Source organism: Chelonia mydas, chromosome 6 (genome assembly GCF_015237465.2).
Source record: "Chelonia mydas isolate rCheMyd1 chromosome 6, rCheMyd1.pri.v2, whole genome shotgun sequence".
Lineage (NCBI taxonomy): Eukaryota > Metazoa > Chordata > Testudines > Cheloniidae > Chelonia > Chelonia mydas.
This window is the reverse complement of record NC_051246.2, coordinates 99994391-100014381: the sequence shown is the minus strand read 5'-3', so window position 1 is coordinate 100014381 and position 19991 is coordinate 99994391. Positions and strand designations below refer to the sequence as shown.

The 19991-nt window shown below is 42.5% G+C and overlaps 1 protein-coding gene across 3 annotated transcripts in view; it reads left to right on the top strand.

Moving 5' to 3' along the window:
• The first annotated feature begins 1510 nt into the window (after window positions 1–1510).
• PTPN21 (protein tyrosine phosphatase non-receptor type 21) overlaps window positions 1511–19991 on the top strand; it is a 61304-nt gene continuing 42823 nt past the window's right edge. The window contains exons 1-4 of one of the 3 annotated variants that reach the window (XM_037900808.2): window positions 1511–1849; window positions 7478–7842; window positions 15913–16082; window positions 19527–19624. In XM_037900808.2, the coding sequence (XP_037756736.1) occupies window positions 7663–7842; window positions 15913–16082; window positions 19527–19624 (448 nt within the window). In that variant the 5' untranslated portion in view covers window positions 1511–1849; window positions 7478–7662. The remainder of the gene's footprint in view (window positions 1850–7477; window positions 7843–15912; window positions 16083–19526; window positions 19625–19991) is intronic. The other 2 variants (XM_037900810.2, XM_043548706.1) reach the window with 2 other exon arrangements.

Here is a 19991-nt window from a genome sequence, read left to right as displayed (position 1 = left end):
GTATGGCTACTAAATTGCAGTTATTTGGGTACCTTAATAGTGTGTTTCTATACTTTAACATGTTGAGATGTCTTTTAAGCTTAAACTTAACTGCATATTTGGAGGATATTTGGAACATTCCTGTAATTTTTTACATTTGTTACTGATATTTACTCTCAACATAAAATCCCTCAATCTATTTTTTTAACTTGGCATATATGGCTTGCAGTGATCATCATAAATATGGCTCAGTAGCATTAAGATAGGTGGGAAAATACATTGTGCTCAGAACGAAAAGAAACTGTGATAGAAACCATGTTTGGGCCTAACACAGTGAAGAAAAAACTCAAGAGCAGTTCCTCATAGTACAAATATTACCTACATTTTGTTGTCACACACAGGTTAGTGTTCTACTGAGTTACCTACTGCTTACCTAGTGGACCTGCAGTTAAACCTGCCTAGGGTGTGGGGAGGAGTTCAGATTGTATAACTGACATTTTCTGATAATGAATCAGCATTCACTTATTATGTCTAATTCCCCACCCGCTTGTCCCCCTTTAAGTCTGTGCCACTGCTTTCCTCTGCCCCCCACAACAAGGAGGACCATTCCATTACCAATAAAGTGAGAAGGGATCCTTAATATTTACAGAAGGCTTTTCTTCAGTTAAATGTTTTATAAACATGAAGACAGGTTTCAGAGTAACAGCCGTGTTAGTCTGTATTCGCAAAAAGAAAAGGAGTACTTGTGGCACCTTAGAGACTAACCAATTTATTTGAGCATGAGCTTTCGTGAGCTCCGGTGAAGTGAGCTGTAGCTCACGAAAGCTCATGCTCAAATAAATTGGTTAGTCTCTAAGGTGCCACAAGTACTCCTTTCTTTTTATAAACATGAAGTAATTAGTCCTCACTTGATGCCTGATCTTACAGTTCTTATTAATGGCAAAATTTCTGTTGACTTCAATGGGTTTTTTGGCTGAGAGTTCTATCTCCTAATCAATTTTGTATTTACTAGTATTGCTACTCCGTAGTGCTGCTGAGAAGGCATCTGGATAAGGGCTGGTACTCCCCAATCACTTTTGTTTTAAGTCATAGACCTTAAAATAATGTTGTACGACAGCCACTTTATATAATACATAAACCTAATTAAAATGAAAGCTTAAAAATATGCCTAGGCAAGGTATAAATAAGACCAGTAGATTTGAAAGAAGCTTTTCTTTAATTGGAAAGGCATCAAATAAATGATCATATGGTTAAAAAAAGAAAGGATTGCCTGCTGTTTGTTGTAAGGCCCTATTTCTGTAATGCCCCGGTAGCCAGAGAAGCAGCTGTCCCATTGCTGACATTCTCCCTGCCAGGCATTCCAACTCTCTGAGGTAATGGGCTACAGCACACGGGCTTCGCTTTCATCTTTCATCGTATCCTTCCGCATGCATAGAGCCAGGGGAACGCCCCCAGGAAAAGAAATTAAATGCACAGCGAGAGAGAGGATTTGAAATATTCCAGAGAACTCATTTTGTGCTCAAGCGGCACAATACCCCAGGTCGCATGAAAGGTGTCTGCAAAGCTGGCTGCTGCAGGTTTATTTGGCTGCAATATTGTTCCCCTCCCAGTCCGACTCTTTACCCAGTGGAATGATCTCCAGAGCAAGGGCTTTGAGACAGGAAGTGAGGCGTGTTTGCACTATGAGTGATCTGAGAAGAAGGCGGGGGAGCGGACATAGCAGCTGTTTCATGCAAGGGGAGCACAATAAGTCAATTTCCCAGGAATTTAGATGAGGTGGCTTCAGGGGAAGAACTCTCCGCGCTGCTGGTGAGGTCCCGCAGCTAAAGATGTGGGAAGGGATCGCTGTGTCCTTGGATCGCTGCAGCAGGTAATGGGAAAGCCGCGGGCACTGTTGGAAATAACATGTTTTTTCCCCTCTTTGTTTTGTTTGTTTGTTTGCCCAGGTTACACAGTGTCAGGTATTTCCTATTAAGATAAATAAGAGCAGCCTGGAGAGGTGAGGTCAGTGTAACTTTCGGGGCCTCTTCGCTCCGGGTAGCAGAGGAAGTTTGTGATGTGGTGCACGTTTTGCCTTTACTCTTACAGTTAGTCCCAGGAATAAGTAATTCCAGCGATTGATTGGTAAAAGTGCACCAAGGCGAGGGGAGTGATTTTGCTTTGAGGCTTCGCCCCATAATTTATAAAATAAGTTTCTACATTTAAGTACTTGAAATAGCGGGAGCCTCATTTCTCCTCCCTGCGTTGCAGTTTTATGTTGCATACTGTCATTCGTGCAAGCTATGATGAAATGCTTTACAAAGTTAAATGAAAGCTAATTATCGGAGAGGCTTTAGGAGTATGGATAAAGAAGGAAGATATTCAAATGCTTGGTAATTCTGTTTGGTTCCTGGCTGGATTGAACTAAATTCTTGTCTAAAACTATATGTGTAGCATGCATGGATGGATGGATGGATGTATACAATTTAGCGAGTGAAATTCCTTTTTTGGCTGCTGTATGAAAATTGTAGGCCTGCCAAATAAAGACTTATAATTTCAGCGGAGAGTTGATTGGATTTACAAGCATTGGCACTTTAGCACAGTTTTCTTTTTGCAAAAAAAGCCCCACAACAGTGTAGATACACACATTTGAAATAATGCCTGAGACAAATATGACAGCATATGGTAGTGCAAAATGACAGCTGGTAAACGAAAACAATACTGCACTATTTGCAAGAATTGTGCTTGGCCAGCAATAAGTTATTGAATTACTTCTGAACATAATTTCTCAAATGTTATTTGTTCAATACAATTGTATTGTAAAATATGTCAGGGGCTATGTTTGATTTAGTGAATGATATGGATTGCTAATTAAATAAGTGTAACTATTTGATTTCACTGTAGCTTTCCTAAGAATCATTTTAAAAAGTCAGGTAAGCATGCCTTATAAGTAAGGAAAATTTACCAAAAAATATAGTTTAGATAAAGAGAAAATTAGTTTGTCATCACTTGGGAAACAGCAGAGAATACAATATGGCCTTAAAAATGGACCTGGCATGTTTTGAAAATTCCTTCCCTTTTAATGGACCACCAAGTCTTATTTAAAATTTCCCTCATATGCATAAATCTAGTTTTGTCAAAGAAATAACTAAAGCAATGAGAATCTGGGCAATCTGACACTCTGACAAATGAAATGTAGTAAGTCACTCTGGGGCTAGTGAGTTGTACTTGTTTGGGTGGTTTTTTTATTTTTTTATTTTTTTTAAGACTCCTTAGTGGTTCTTAATCTTTACTGCAGCCTGCACCCCTTTGGCTCTCAAAGTACGTTCTCACACCCTTTATCAAAAATTGGTGAAGTTCTAGGTCAGTTCTTTAAACCTAGATATATTTTCTGTTTGTATATTACAGTAATTGTTTAAAAATGCATAATATTAATAAATACATAGGTTTGATGAAACAAAGTAATTGTACATACGTGCCTGTGCTTAATTAGTGTTTTCGATGATTTACCTTCTAAAAAAATCTGGCATGTCTCGCACCTCCAGAAAGGGCATCTCGCACCCACAAAGGGTGTGTGCACCCCAGGTTAGGAACCACTGCCTTAGAGCTAAAAAGTCATTCGTGTTTAATTGTACCCCTTTAAAACTGTTAAAACAGATTTAAAGTTCTGACTAAAAGCTCCATAATTGGGTTTTTGTCTTTGGAACCAGAGGGATCAGAGAAAAGAGCATAATCTGATGTACGATCTGTTCAATACCAAGGCACAGGAAAGCGAGCTTGGTCAGTGATCCACAAGTTTCACTTCCAGGAATAAATCCACTGCGGGATTCTGCCCTCAGTATGCAGGAAACTCTGCAAGGTTTAGTCTGTGGAACCTTCCCTGCATGATGTTGTTATGTAGTAGGACTATATAGATCAATGTGCAGAGCAAACTGGAAAGCCTGGAAACCCGTGTCACCCTAGGCTCTGCAGGGAAATCTAATTCCATCCATTATGATTTATATTCCAGTACTACCTAGAATTTTGTTAGGTATTGCATATGCATACAGGGAGACAGTCTCTCATCCAGCCTACCTTAATTACTGCACAGACTTCTGTGGAAATTTGCCAGGAGCTGGGGAAGTATGTTGTTTAGAATGGTACAACCTGTTCCAAGTCATTAGAAGCATGACCATGCAAAAAGGACATGGAGGGTTTCCTGATGTGGAGAGTTAAGTAGGTCACTGAGGTGCTACTTCCCCGCACTCTTTGTGTCATGGGGTCAGTCATCTGTCCCTTCTTGCCTACCTTTATTCCCCTCCATGGGTGCCTAACAAAAGGGAACATGGAGCTCTGTATGAGTTTATGAATTTTCCACTCAAATTAGATACAGATTATCTTTATTTATACATTTTAAGGGGCTAAAAGAGAGGTGCATTAGGAGTCTGCCTCCCCCATCAAAACTGATCTGTGTTTGATTTAACAAATTGTAAGGGGAGTCTTCTCAGAAATCAAAGTCCATAAATTTTAAAAAATATAATACTAACACATGCTAGTTTGAAGAAATGTTATTTGGAAGACTTTGGAAACAAGGAGTTGATGTTTGATTCTTTCCTAACCATAGAAGAGAGAGAAATCAACTGTAATATTTTGCAGGCAAAAGAATGTACATGATTTGACAAACTTGTATGTTATGTTTTTGTCCACAGTAAATATTTGCTGCCCGGCTACACCACCACTGAAAAATAAGACTTGATGGTAAATACTGACAGGTCCTTAACCACTGTGCTAGAGCAGACATTTAGTAACTGTTATTATTGTTAATGTTGCAGAACATGTTGCCTGCAGCAGTCTGGGGTTTCATTGATGATTGGGTTAATTATCAAATTCCATAGTGTAGTAACTAGTGCCTTCAAGGCTACGTTCTGGTAACACTGAAGTTATTGCTAACTTCCTGGTAATACTCAGTGTTTCCTTGAAATATCTTATCCTGATCAACACCAGGTTTTCTGTATACTGTCAATTTCTGTGCATCATCACTGTATAGAATTTGGTAGGCAGAGATGTAATAGTAGTACTCTCCTGTGATGGATCCAGTAGTTATAATGCCTGTTGTTCTCTTTTCTTTATTCAGGTCTATTTGTAACCACTGATATCCATTAGTGGTAAACGCAGCCCAAGGAGGTCCAGGCCTCTTCAATCTGGCTCTTTCAGGAGTCCAGATGTTTGCCTGGCCTGTTTGGTCAGGCCACTCTAGACCTGATGATGCAGTAAGCTAGGCATATATTTTGATAGAGTTAATATTCTCCCGGTTCATAGACACACATTCCATTTGTTTCCTTTATCTGTAATTCACTCTCACTCTGTCCTGCTTTTCTAGGTTTTAAACACTGCTGGAGTAACATTACTTTTTACAAATTCCCTATTTAATAGCTCCAATAATATTTCCTCCCTAACTTTTTTTAAAATAAAACCCTTTCAGTTAAGGTGGATGTGAATTTGCATTTAAAAAAACAACCCCCCCTAACTCTTCATTAAAAAGGACATTTGCAGGTTTGCTTATATAAGAGCTGACCATCTCCCTCCTGAAGTTTCAAGTGATGAAACAAAGCTACTGGGAAACTAGAGGGGACCAAAAAAATAAAAAAGCTAGATGTGTGGCATCCATGATTCCACCTGAGCACCTGATGACATCATTGTTGTGACCTAGACGCCAGAAATATTACCCCCAGCAAAACCAGACATAATAGGAAAAATAAATTGCACAGGAGGAATCCGCCCCATGTGTCCCGCTAACAATGCACAAGGTTAAAGGGGAGTTCAGCTGGAGGCCTAACTAAAGTGAGCACTGTCCCTTTAAATGCACCCCTCCCTCGCCTTCCCCTGGCTGGGGGTGGCCTCTCCAGATTAACCAGTCCCTGACAGTCAAGAAGCTCCTGTGGGTGACAGCCCGAATACCTTGCCCCCAGAGGCCTGGTGCTCACAGTCTGGGTGGGGGAGCCTCCCTTTTGGCAGCCTGGGTTCTGAGCCCCTTCAGTCCTCCCTGGCAGTGGACTTGCTCCCTTCCTTCCTCCCTCCCTCCCTTCCTCTGGACAGGCCTGCTCTGTGTCACCTATGAGCTCATCCAGAGGGTCCTTAGAGCCTGACACCAAGCAGGTTCTAGTCACCAACCTAGTGGGGCTAGTTCTAGCGGAGGGGGAATGAAACCAAACAAACCCCTTAAAGTCCAGGCTCAGGTAATCAGTGTGTCCGTGCTGTGTGCATGTGTTGTTTACCTTGGGCTGGTAGTTTCAAGATTAATGTTTGGTTTCCTCCTCCCCAGGAATGTGATTAGATGTCTGCAATTTACTATGTGAAGCCTGCCTTTGTGTAGCAATTTCCATCAGAATGGATCTCAAAACACTTTATAAACCTTACTAATTACCCAAACTACTTATATCTATGAAACATAGTAATCACTGCATAGAGAATAATAGTCTTTTTAGAAAATGTTGATAACTTCACTTCCATTATGCAGACACATTTTCTAAACAGTCAATAATAGTAATAATGATGTGCAATTTATTATAGGGAGTGGTCTGTGAGAAAGTACTGGAAAGAGGGTTGTAAGTTTCCAGACTTATTTATGGAGGGTCTTCTGTGCTTAGGAGGTAGCATGAAAATTGTTTGTGGGAGACATGGAGCAATGGATGGTGTCAAGGAAATTGTTAGGGTTTATAGGTTTCCTTGAAGAAGTCTCTCTTTGAGAAGATTTAGAAAAGAATTGCTTCAACCATCACTGAAAGGTAGTCCCCCTCTGGTGAGGTGGAGGGGAGGACACTATGGCAAGTACTAGCAACCTGAAGCACAGCGCGGATGTTTGGGACAGGAAATAAAGAATATTGTAGCTAACGAACTTCAGGGGGAAACGAGAGTTGGAATATAATGAACTGAATGGGAATCTGGCTAGTATTCCCTCACCCCAGCTCCAAACTAAAAAAAAACCCACCACCACATGACACGCCAAACTGTGGCATCTCTAATGACCCTGTGTTTTGGTTCTGCATTTTGTCCAAGACAGAGCCTCCAATAGCATGGTGCTACTAGGACAATACTGGAGCACAGATTTAGTCCTGAGTTGGAGAAAACAGTGCCACCTAGTGACTCTCCCTCCCAAATACATGAGACGCCTTCGTTTTTCCTAAAGGTGTCTCATCCAAGTATTGATCCAGTTTATGAAATACCTAGCAGTTTTAGAGCCGTTTTTGTCTTTAAAGCATGTCAGCAGCATTTGGTCAAAATTCATTACACTATTTGGCAGATGACTAAGACAGAGCCATCAAGAAGTTGTGATTTATCAAAGGTCATTCCAAGAGTCTGTGGCAAACCAGGAATCTTCATTCTTGTTTCGCTGTTGTAGAGCATACTCCACTCTCTCTAGTGGAGGAGAAAAAATGTTGACCATGTAGATTTAGGAAACGTAACTCTGTGTGGATTTCCCATGGCTCCAATTCCCCTTTCAAATAAATCACTTCTGGACTCTCTCCCTTCTCCTTGTTAGAGCTGCTGTGGAAACTCCCTCCAGTTAGAGCTTGGTGGAGGACCTGCTCTTCTTTAATGGCTACTGCTGCTGCCGCTGGTTGATTGGCAGGATACTTCAGGGCTCCTTATTGCTTGGGAGAAGACTGCTACTTCCCTTCATTTTCCGGTGTGGTGATACCTTTTCATCACTGGCCGTGGGGAAAGATGCCGTTACCTTTTGGGCTCAAATTGAAACGAACTCGACGTTACACGGTGTCCAGCAAGAGCTGCTTGGTGGCCCGCATCCAGCTGCTCAACAATGAATTTGTGGAGTTCACTCTTTCTGTGGAGAGCACCGGCCAGGAAAGCCTGGAGGCTGTGGCTCAGAGACTCGAACTGCGGGAGGTAAGCAAATTGGCAACTTCTCTAGCCATCACTTTAAACGGGTTACCCACTACAGTGATTCCCTACCATTTTAGATCTGTGGGTTTTAATCTTTTTTTCTTTGTGGACCCCTAAAAAATTTTGAATGGTGGTGTGGACCCCTTTGGAAATCTTAGACATGGTCTGTGGACCCCTGTTGAGAACCGCTGTTCTATGGTAATGACAACCTTTCTTGGACCCCCTTAGACATAGTCTGAGGACCCCCCAGGGTCCATTGACCCCAGATTGAAACCACTGTTTTAGACAACTATGATACTTTACCAAATTCTCTCCTGTACCAGCCACCCCGGCATGTTCCTTCTGTTGTGAATGCTCTGATCCACAGTGCAACTTGGATGGCTTCAAAACCCAGTCTCACAATTTATGTTGTAGGGTTAGGGAATAGGATGTGGACAGCAGCAGTGCACCATGTTTCAGCCCACAAGCCTAAAGTGCCAGCCAAAAGGACAATGGTTGTCACTTCTTATACAGTGCTGACAATACTCTCAGCACTGTAAGACAAGTAATGACCATTCCTGCCTGAATAGATCATAACAGAGGGATACAGAAAATAGTGGGCGATTTGGAGGCAGGTGTTAATTTAGAGTCTCTTTTTTTTTTTTTTTTTTCCCCCCTTTTAATCAGTTGTGTTTGTAGAGCTTACATGAAAGAAGTGGCTCTTTAAGAAAGAGGTATTTGAATGAGGTGGGGTCTCAGGGCACTGGTGCTGGGCAAAAAAGCACCAGTACTCCTGGGTGATGCGTGAACCGCAGGCTGGGGGAGGCTCGCCCCTGTCCCCGCCAGGCCACACCTCTTCCACCTAACCCCCCTGCCGTAGCCCCCCACACCACCACCACACCACACCACACCACACCCCTGCAGCCACCGGCCCAGTCCCGCAGCTAGTCCCCCAGCCACAAAGGAACGCCGGGAGGACAGGGGCATGCGGCCCCAGCCCTGGGGCGCGGGAGGGAGGGCGGCACGCAACCCCAGCCTCTCCAGCTTCTGAGCGCGGGAGGTGTGGCCCCAGTCCGTGGGGCGGGTGGCCATTCACCCCACCGTCCCCAGCTCCAGAGTGCAGGAAGGCAGGTGGAGTGGAGCACTGTGGGGTTGGAGCCAGAGGACTGGAGCCACACGCAGGGAGAGTCACAGCAGCGGGCAAGGTTACGCCTGGCTGTTTGGAGAGGCAGTGTCTCTCCTAGCCTATGCGACCAGCCTCTCATGCCAGCGCGAATACATGTACTGTGGACTGGTACGTGCAAATACACGCATGGTATATATAAGCTAGGTCTGGGGTTCTCAAACTTCATTGTCCTGTGATCCCCCTTCTGACAACAAAAATTACTACAGGTAATACCCAGGAGGAGGACCGAGACCTGAGCCTGTCCAAGCCTGACATCCTGGGCCAGGGGTACGAAGCCAAAGCCTCAGCCCCACTGCCCCAGGTGGGGGGCCAATGCCAAAGCCCAAGAGCTTCAGCCCCAGGTGCGGGGCCTGTCACCTGAGCCCCGCCACCCTGGCTTTGACCCTGGCCCTGGGCAGTGGGGCTTAGGCTTCAGCCGTGGTCCCCAGCAAGTCTAATGCCAGCCTTGACGACCCCATTAAAATGGGGTTGTGACCCACAGTTTGAGAACTGCTGAGCTAGATGGCCCATTAAATGCATAGTTGGCCAGGTGCAGATGCTTGACTTCCACTAAAAGACAGAGTATATGCATACACAAATTAGTTTTGAAAAGAAGGTTAAACATTTTGGAGAACTCTCCAGTAACTCAGATTTACCTCTGTCCCACACAAATCTGATGATGTTTATGTTTTGATTTATTTACACCTGAAGTGCTGAATTGTGAAACTGGTCTTATAGAATCCTTAGCTAAGTAGAACCTTTGTTCACACAGATCTGTTTTTAAAGGGAGACATTTATTATTATTGTAACTCCATTAGCTTCAGTCTAGTGGTACGAGAGATGAATTTGACCCCAAGGGCTGGATGCTGTTGACACAATTTGGAAATTGGCACATATCCCAGTCCTGCTGTAACCACTGTATTGTGTATTTTGTACTGCACTAATCTGACTTTTTGTTCAGGAAAAAACCAAAATATAAACTAGAAAATGTACAAGACCGAAATGGGCATATGTTGTACCATAGTACTAGAAAAGAGATGCCTCTAAATACTGCTTTGTATAAGAGACAAAATCCCCGACTGCGGTACACAACAAAAATAGAAGAGCAAGCTGAAAAGGATATAGGATTACTCTGTTTAGTTAATTGATAACTTGTTGATTTTTCCAAAATACTGTATTTCCAATTTCAAGCAGCTTCAGTAACTATTGAGCAAACTAATTTAGGGCTCAGTCCTGCAGACGGTTACTGTTGTGAACAGCATTAATTACTTTAGGACTGCTCATGGTATTAAGCATTATACAGTAGCAAATGTTTGCAGAAGTGGCCTCGTATTCTGTTTTAAAAATGTTTTGATAAACATAAGTCAGTGGATTTGTACTGGGGTTTTCTTATCAGCACTTGCTTACTTTGGGATCCATTAACTTCCATCTGCCTTCTTGTAGTTTGCCATCAGTTGTCTTTTTAAACCTTATAGTTCAAAATTTAATATACCACATACTTTTCTGCAGCTGTTACTAATTCATTGTCTTGTGTTCTCACCATGCTATGTTGTGCCTGAGGGGGGAAAAAATATGACAAAAGTAGTTGTTTTTGGGATAGTGCCAGTCTATACTGTAGCAGGCTGTGTATCTGTTCGTTAGTGCTGATGGTTGAGTGTATGTGTTAGTGGAGTTTGGAGACATCTGAAAATAGAATAAATTGACAATCAGAGCAATTTACAGTAGCAGGTAGAGATCTTATTATATTTGGTTTGCAACTACATTCCCCCTCCCTTAGTGGTTCACTCTCCCCCACCCTCACTCACTTTCATTGGGCTGGGGCAGGGGTTGGGGTGCAGGAGGTGGTGAGGGCTCTAATTGGGGGTGCAGGTGCTGGGGTGGGGCCAAAAATGAGGGGTTCAAGGTGTGGGAGGGGGCTCCAGGCTGGGTCAGGGAGTTGGGGTGCAGGAGTGGGTGAGGGCTCTGGCTGGGGGTGTGGGCTCTGGGTTGGGGCCGGGGACGAGGGGTTGGGGGGCAGGCTCTGGGGTGGGGGATGAGGGGTTCAGGGTATGAGGGGGCGCTCTGGTCTGGGGTAGGGGAGTTCTGGTGTGTGTGGGGGGGTGAGGGCTCTGGCTGGGGGTGCAGACTCTGGGGTGGGCCCAGGGATGAGAGGTTTGGGGTGCAGGAGGGGGCTCCAGGTTTGCAGGAGCTCAGGGCTGGGGCAGGGGGTTGGGGCTCATGGTTGGGGCATGGGCTTACCTCAGGTGGCTCCCGGTTAGTGGTGCAGCGGGGATAAGGCAGACTCCCTGCCTGTCCTTGCACCGCGCAAGCGGCCAGCAGGTCTTGCTCCTAGGCGGTGTGTCGGGGGGGGGAGAGGCTCTGCGTGCTGCTCTTGCCGTAGGCAGAAAAAACTATGGTTTCCAGTTGACGCTATAGGGGGAACTGAGGGAGGCAGAATGAAATGACCAGAATTGGAATTTGGCTAGAGCACTAAGAATCAAGCTCAGTTTTTCCTGTGATCTCTTAAGAGACCATCAAGTGATTGAGACCTCGGGTTTATATTTCATGTACAAGGAAGAACCTCCAACAAGACCTTGCCTTTTAGCACCATTAATTTTCTACTGACGGAGAAGGTACAGTAGATCACGACCTACTGTATCATCAGAACTGTGTCTCTTCCTCTGTATCCCATGCACATAATGACCAAACCCAGCTGCTTAGCTTGTGAAGTCCCATTGCCTCAAAGCAAGGTGGCATGCATGTAGGCGATAGAGGCAACCTTTTCCCACCTAAAATTTTGGTTTCCATATTAGTATTCTCTAGACCTATTTTATTAGTTCCTTTAATTTTACTGTGCCTTTTTTTTTGTCAACAGTTCCACAATTATATAAGAGCCCTGCTATTTCTTTCTATAATGCAGAAAGTAATTAGCTGGAAAATAGTTAAGTGGAAATTCTACAGTTCTTTTTATCTAGGTTTGATTTTCTGCCCAGGAGTTAAATGACGAATAAGTTGCTATAATAAACAAACTTCACTACAGTGTTAATCTCAGAAGCTTGACATATTTTAAGAATTATGTCATGTCACTTTTTTTAGGATTGTGTAATGTCTTGTGCTACTATTAACAGACTTTTAGCAATGAGTAAAAAATGATTCTATTTTAATCAGCACCAGTATTCCAGAGTACACTACCTCTACTGAGAATTCATAGGGCCAAATGCTACCCTTGAAGCCAAAAGAAGGCTTGCATGTGACTCAGAAGACAGGATTTGGCAGAGTGTTTTATTTGGCTTTAATCTGTTTATACTGGGCCTTCAAGTGTACACTTTTTTGGGGGCAGGGAAAGGTTATTTAAATGCACACAATTACACTCAATCATATTTAAGAGTAAACACATTTCATTATTTGTGGTCATAACAACTTAGATCTGTTTTTATGCAACAACATAAGTGGCCTGCTTTTTGAAGAAACTGAGTGGAAACTTCAGGCAGTCAGCACCTCCGAAAAACCAAGATACTTATTCAATATAGATTTAGATGCTTATTTTGAGTGTGACAGGTTTGAAAATTTTGGCATATTTAGCCCAAATCTCAAGGTCCCCCCCGTCCCCCTTTAAATAACAATCCACTTTCTTTTTCATGGTTTAGATTAAGTCTACAGATCAAACCCAGTCAAATGGTTTTCTGGGCATTGTCACATATCTCTACTAGGTCAATTTTCATAAATGTTCATATGATTCGGGGAGAGAGGACACAGACAGACACACACACATTTTGACAGTAGGCTGCATTGGTTCAGTAGTGGTGACCAAAATACTGTTAGGTTTCAGTGTCCAGCTTTAAACATTGCACTGATCCTAAAGATTAGTGGTAGCCCCTAGCTGTTACTATAACTGCTAAGCCAGCTAAATGCATTAGTACCTGGGTAGATGGACTGGACCAGTAGTAAGAATAGGCTTACATACACAAGCTTATCACAGCAGCAGGTGGGATCTGGCAGCACTTGGCCTATACTTCAACTTTAATTGAGGTATGAGTCTACATTATTGTAATTGTATTCCTGTAGTTCATATACCTTACTTTGTTTTAATGTAATTTTACATAAAAGGATGCTAAGGTAGCAAATTCTAGCAGTCAGAAGTTAGGAAATGCCATAATTAAGGTTGTCATGTAACTTTAATTCAGCTCCTTGTGTGTGCGCACATTATAGTATATAGTCAGTGAGCTTGTCTATACAAACAATTAGATGATGGCAAGCTGGGCTGTGGCTCTACCCCACGCTGGCCTGCAGCACACTACCTGTAATTTATGTACCTTGCTGATGCAAGTCTCAGTCAAAGCCTGTGCGCATCTGCAGGGTGCACACAGACATTTAGTCCACTCTAGGCTAATGCGGGGCACTTCCATATCCCCACTTGCTACGGTCTAGCTGTTTGTGTAGACAAGCTCTTTAATTACATGATCAGCTACAATTTTTTTCACAGGATCCATGCCTCATTCAGTGTACAATGGACATTGGTGGGCTCATTCAATGGGTACCTGTTCAATACTTCTTTATCCTCTTCATTCAGTGTGTGGCTTTGTCCCTGTGTGTTCTTTGCAGCATGTGGATGGCATGCAATACTGAACCCCAAATTATCATCTTCCTGAGTTTTTCTAGGGTGCTTTCATCATAGTACCTTAGGTCCAAACCCCCAAAGGGACTGAGGCATTATGATTCTGAGCATCGCAGCCCCTGACTTTTAGATCCCTAGAAAATCATAGTATATTACTGCAATCTGGAAAGCCTGAACTAGACACCTAGGCGCCCTGTACAATAAATGGGGAGAGATTGGTACCTCGTACTGCGATCCACAAAGCCAGCATACTAGGCAGGGAGCCGACTAAGCTAGCCAATGGGAGATGCTGACCGCAGGGATGTGTGCAAACCGCAATCCTGTCACAGAGATAAGCTCTTAAATGTAGGCTGCAGTGAGGCGTCTATCTCTGCTAGTGATCCAAGAACCAGGGAAGATAGGTGTTCCTAAACTGCATGAGGAGCCAGGAACAAAACAGCTGGGGGAGGAGGACTTTCTTGATAAGGTTTAGCCTAGTCAGTGCATAGTGTACTCACCAAAGATGTGGGAGATCCTGGATTCAAATCCCCCCCCCCCTTTCTGAGGGGGAGAAGGGATTTGAACAGGGATCAGCCACTTCTCAGGTGAGTGCCCTAACTCAGTGGCTCTCAACCAGGAGTATGTGTATCCCTGGGGGTACTAAGAGGTCTTCTGGGGGTACATGAACTCATCTAGATATTTGCCTAGTTTTACAACAGGCTACGTAAAAGCACTAACAAAATTAATGCAAACTAAAATTTCATAGACAATGATTTGCTTATATTGCTCTGTATACTATACACTGAAATGTAAGTACAATATTTATATTATTATATGGTAAAAATGAGAGAGTAAGTGAGGTGAAACTAGGGGGTACACAAGACAATTCAGACTCTTGAAAGGGGTACAGTAGTCTGGAAAGGTTGAGAGCCACTACCCTATCTATTAGGCTATAAAGTTATTTAACTCTTCACTTGCCCAATTAATATTTAGTTATTCAATTAGTTAACTAACAACTTCAATAGGAGAGACTGAAACACCCATACAAGAATATCCTAAAGTCCAGTGGCTAGAGCAATCGCCTGAGAGGCAACAGATCCCTGTTCAAATCACTTCTCTCCCTCAAGAAAAGCGGGGCTTGAACTGAGGGTTTCCTACATCCTGGGAGAGTCCCTCATCCATTAGCACATCCACAAAAGGCACATCTCTGACACCAAGTCAACACCCTGGACAAATTTCAAGTTCCTGCTCCAAAGCATGGAGGTTCTAAAGCAGGGATTGGCAACCTTTGGCACGCGGCGCGCCAGGATAAGCCCCCTGGCGAGCCGGACCGATTTGTTTACCTGCCGCATCCGCAGGTTCGGCCGATCGCAGCTCCCACTGGCTGTGGTTTGCTGCTCCGGGCCAATGGGGGTTGCAGGAAGCGGCGGCTTCCAGTAGTTCACATTGGCCTAGAGTGGTGAACACATTTTTTCCTACTCTCGTTCTCAGAAATGGCTGGCCCTTTCAGTATGGGGAGGATGAGGGGGAAATCAACTTGAGGCAGACACTTGGCATATGATATTTCAGCCCTGGCAGTTAACATTGCAAAGTTAACTGGAAGCATGGTCTTTTAAAGAAAAGTGTTAGGTAGTCTATAGGTGTTTCTACCCGCACCATCTATAACAGTGCGTGTGTATAAACCACTTGGGGAAATTCCTGACTGCCACTGATACTAATGCACAACATTGATGCTTTATATTAATCACTGTTATAATAAAAGTACTGATGGTTTGTCTGATTTTTAGATTGACCTTTTATACCCAGGTCCGTGCTCATTGAGGACCCAATTCTGAAATCGTTATTCACAGGAATAAAGGCTGCCAAATGAGACGTTATTGATCATTTCTTGTATGGTGTGAAATTTAGATTTGAATGAGTCTGATTCTGCATCATGAAGTTAATGCTGCATCATGAAAAGTAAACTTTTACTACCAAGAATATTACTTACTTATGTGAATTGTCTTATCAGAGTCAATGAGCATGCTCACAGTAATAAAAGGTGGTAGTGTTTTGGGAATAGGGCTGTTAATTTATATATTAGGCAACCAAAAGTGTTTTCTTCAACTACCTGGGCTTGTTTTGTTATTTCATAATATTTAATATGTCATGCTATTAAAAATATTTCAATACTCCTGGCAGTTTTGAATCCTAAGACTATAGGTTTATAAAGCCTTCCTGTGTTAAATGGTTTTTAGTCCTGTATCTCTAGCCTTTTGTGAAGCTGGAGACAGTGCCAGGTTCACACTATATGCACTTTGTCTGGTATTGCAATACTGACATGATTTGATCATTGAATTGCTTCCCTCTTTTTCAGATTACTTATTTCAGTCTGTGGTATTACAATAAGCAAAACCAGCGCCGGTGGGTGGATTTGGACAAGCCTCTAAAAAAGCAACTGGACAAATATGCTTTGGAGCCGACGGTATATTTTGGAGTGGTGTTTTATGTGCCTACTGTTTCTCAGCTTCAGCAGGAGATTACCAGGTAACTTGCACATGTTTTTAATTTCAGTTTTTAATATTCTAACGTATGGGTCATCTTAAAGTAGACATAATTGCCTTATTTCCAACCTTTGTAAAAATGGAAATGCAGACTTAAGGCAGAAACTGTGCCCAAACTGTGGCATTTATTATCCTTTTAGTGTATTTAGACTATATAATAATAGAGTTACTCTTGGGATGAATTTTCCCAATGATCTTATGAGTCCATTGGAGCCTAGTAAAGTTACTCACAGACGTGCTTGCATGATCAGCCTGTCAGTTATTATAGATTTTTCTTTCAGAGCAATACTTTGCTTCAGGAAACCATCCAACACTTACCACCTGAAGAGCTCATAGAGGCAGGTTGTCCTGTTGTCAGAACACTCTGGCATTCATAAACCACATTTGCAAAGTGTGTGTGATTATAGACAATAAAGATGGATATCAGAGAAGAAATTGTGCATCCTTTTCCACTGTTGCTTTGTGTATTCACTGATCACAGGCACAAGTGCCAGGAAGTGCTGTTAATTGTAAAAAAGAATCCAGTTCAGCATGTTCACTGATTAGCTCTTCATATGGTGAATGTACCTTCACTCTTTTATAATTTTATTGATTTTTATAGACAAAAGAAATGCAGAAATGTAAATGAATTGGGATAGGCTCTGTACAAATAGAAATGAAAAAAAACCTGAATCTTTCCTTAAAGCCAAATTCTAAACATCTAAACCAGTGGGCTGTGTCTACATAGCCTCAATAGGGAGGTAAGGATAAACAGATTTGAATCACCTTTTCCCAGCTGCTGTTCCACTTCTTATTTTAATGTACATGGTGTTTACACCAGTGTGATTATTTTTTTCACTTTCACTGAGTTACTTCTAATTTATACCAGTTTGGCTGAGACCACATTCAGACCCGATATTTAGAGTTTAATAGGAAACTGTTGTAGCAGGCTGTATTGCAGTTACTATCTGTGATAAATTTAGTTTCTCATGGAAGTGGAAAACACTTATTTTAATGTGAACTGCTGTAGTTCAGGAGTTTACTTTTAACAATTAGAAGACTAAAAATTATTTTGCTGCTGCATGGACCCTTCATATTTGTGACAGTCCTGAGTACCCAGAAAATGTGTATTTCGATGAATGTTCAGTGGATAAGGGGTGAATACTATGTAGGGGCAATGCTTCAAAGGAACTTGGGGACTGGGGTGCATGTACTGTTAACCTGCAAGGCAGAGTAAGGGCTGGCATAGCCCAGAGGAGAGTGTGTGGGTGGCTAATAGTCTTGTGTTTTCACGGAGCTGACAACCAGTTAAGCACAAGCAAGACTCCCTCACACTGAAGGCAGAGGAGTAACAAGATGGCTCTCAGTCCTGTTTACCCTGAGAACTGTCACAACATTAATTACAGGCTGCTATGCTTCAATGCAGTGGGGTGGCTCAGAATACATTCTGCAGCTCCAACATATTATACAGTGCAGCACAAGGCCTGTTGACTTTGCTTCTCGTTTTGTATGGGAAAAGCTGTATACTTGTTTTCTTTATAAAAGGTTAAAATGCATGGTCGGCTGTTTTTTCAGTTGTTTTCCAGGTTTTTAAGGGCTGGTATTGGATTAGGTATTCAGGTATTGGATTAGGTCCTAAACTTGGTATAGGATTCCACAGGTTGATGTATCAGGAATTGTTTCAGCAAGATCAAAATAGTAAAAGCTTTCACTTTGATTAGGCAGTTTTCTAATTCAGTGGGGTGAAACTGCCAGTATTTCTAATATAGACATTCTTAGCAGACACAGAGGCTGTAAATTTCTGGTGCAGTAGCTCAGCAATGCCATGCACAAGACCCGAGTTCAGGTGCAAACTCTGTGTTCCTATACCCTGGGCAGCTAGATATAAAGGACTAGATTGTTACCTAATTCACATCAGTTAAGATGGGAATTAACTTCAGAGAAGTTCATGGAGTTACTTACTCCCGCTCTATATCAGAATCTGGTCCAAAGAGAGTTTAAAACAAGTGGTATATTTGGCATAGCCAAGGGAGTGTAAGGCCCGTATTTGAGGGAAGTTGCCAATAATTAGATGGGGTAGTTGTATGATCATCATATATTCCTTTAGCAGGTGTCCTGCAGGAAGAACAAGAAACCTACTGCCTGGTTAGGGTGATTTCCTTTTGCACAAAGGGTAGTGTGTGTTTTTGGAGCAAAGGATTTTAGTCCCAGCTCTGTTTGTGTGTGACTTATGTAGCACTGGCATCTATTGTCATATAGCACATGGCTCTGCTCTTGTGGGAGAGGGGAAAATAGTAGAGAATACGTTAAAAGGTTGCTGTGTTTAACAGTCTTTGGTAAAGATGGAAAAATCTGTATTCCTGTATTTAGTCTGACATGCATTTATTTATTGTTTCTAATGGCATGATGTACCTCCTGAAATGTAAGAAGACAAAATCCCTGCCCCCAGGAACTCTTAAACTATTGTTCAGTGTGATGTAGTAAAACAGTTTGGGGGACAGGGACGATACCAGTAAAATTATGCAGTTAGGCCCTGCTGCTGAAAAACTTGTGCGCTTTACTTGACTCAGATGGGACTGCTCCAGTCAGTAAAGCCGAGCACGTTTAAGTGTTTGCACTGTTGAGCAAGGGCTAATGTACAGCATGAGGAAGTTTAAACTTTTAAAAATATCTATATTCGGATTAAATAAATGTTTTAGTTGGTTAAGTTTATGTAGGTTTTACTACAGTAGTAGTAGGTTTTAAAGAAGTACTTTCAGGAGAGGCTGGTGGCTGCTGGACTTCCTCAGAAAGCATGTTCTCTGCGTAGGGAATGGCATGCAAGAAGATGGTTGTGGGAAAGTGATGTAATTGATGAATAGAGGAGATGACACAGGTAGAGACCAGGTTGAAGGGAATAGATTATGTAGGGACTTAAAGGGGATGACATATAGCTTGCAAGAGATATACTGGAGAAGCAAGAATCAAAGTGATTCAAAGGGAGGAGTGATGTCAGATTGACCATCAGAGATTGTTTTGACCAGCAGCAGTGTTTTGAATGGCCTGAAGGGAAGGGGTGTGATTTTTTGTCAGAGAGGCATGAGAAGAAGCTGTTATAGGAATTAAATAGCATGATGAGGAGGATGTGAGTACGTTTTTGATGCCTGGGCAGGCAGGAGAGAGCAGATCCTGGAGATGTGTTGAAAGAAGTGGCGGGATATGGATACACTATAGTGTGAGGGGTGAGGGAGAAGTTGAAGATGAACACTAAGTTATGGGACTGAGTGACAAGGAGGATTGTGGTGTCCTCAGTAGTGAGAGAGTGAGGGAAGGGGAGGGGATTTGGAAGGAAATATGTGTGCAAATTCATTGGCTTCCAAAAGATTTTTTTCGCTATATTGTACTGAAACAAAAATGGAAAAAGCTGACATGGATATATATATATATATATTTGTTGTTGTTGTTGTAGATACCAGTATTATTTGCAGTTGAAGAAAGATATCTTGGAGGGAAACATTCCTTGCACATTAGAACAAGCAATTCATCTGGCTGGTTTAGCTGTTCAAGGTAAACAAAGGAATTTCACTAAGTAAATTTTAGGGATGGTGACTTGAGATATTTGAATGCATATTTTATATTTGTTGCTTACATGAACACCCCCTGTTATGGTAGATACTCTGTATGTATTTTTGTGGCTCTAACCTGCCTTTTTGTAAAATACATGATCTTTGCTTTGAATTTATAATGCACCTGGATTATGGTGCCTCAACACTTAGCTGGTCATTAAGAGCTAGATCCTCAAAGGTGTATTAACTTCAGTGGGACTTAGCTAAAGCCACAGAGGGAGTCAGTGGCCCAGGAGTTCCTGGCTCTTAGTCATGTGCTCAGACCACTAGACCTCGTTGCGTCTCAACTTCTGCAATCTCCTCCTGTT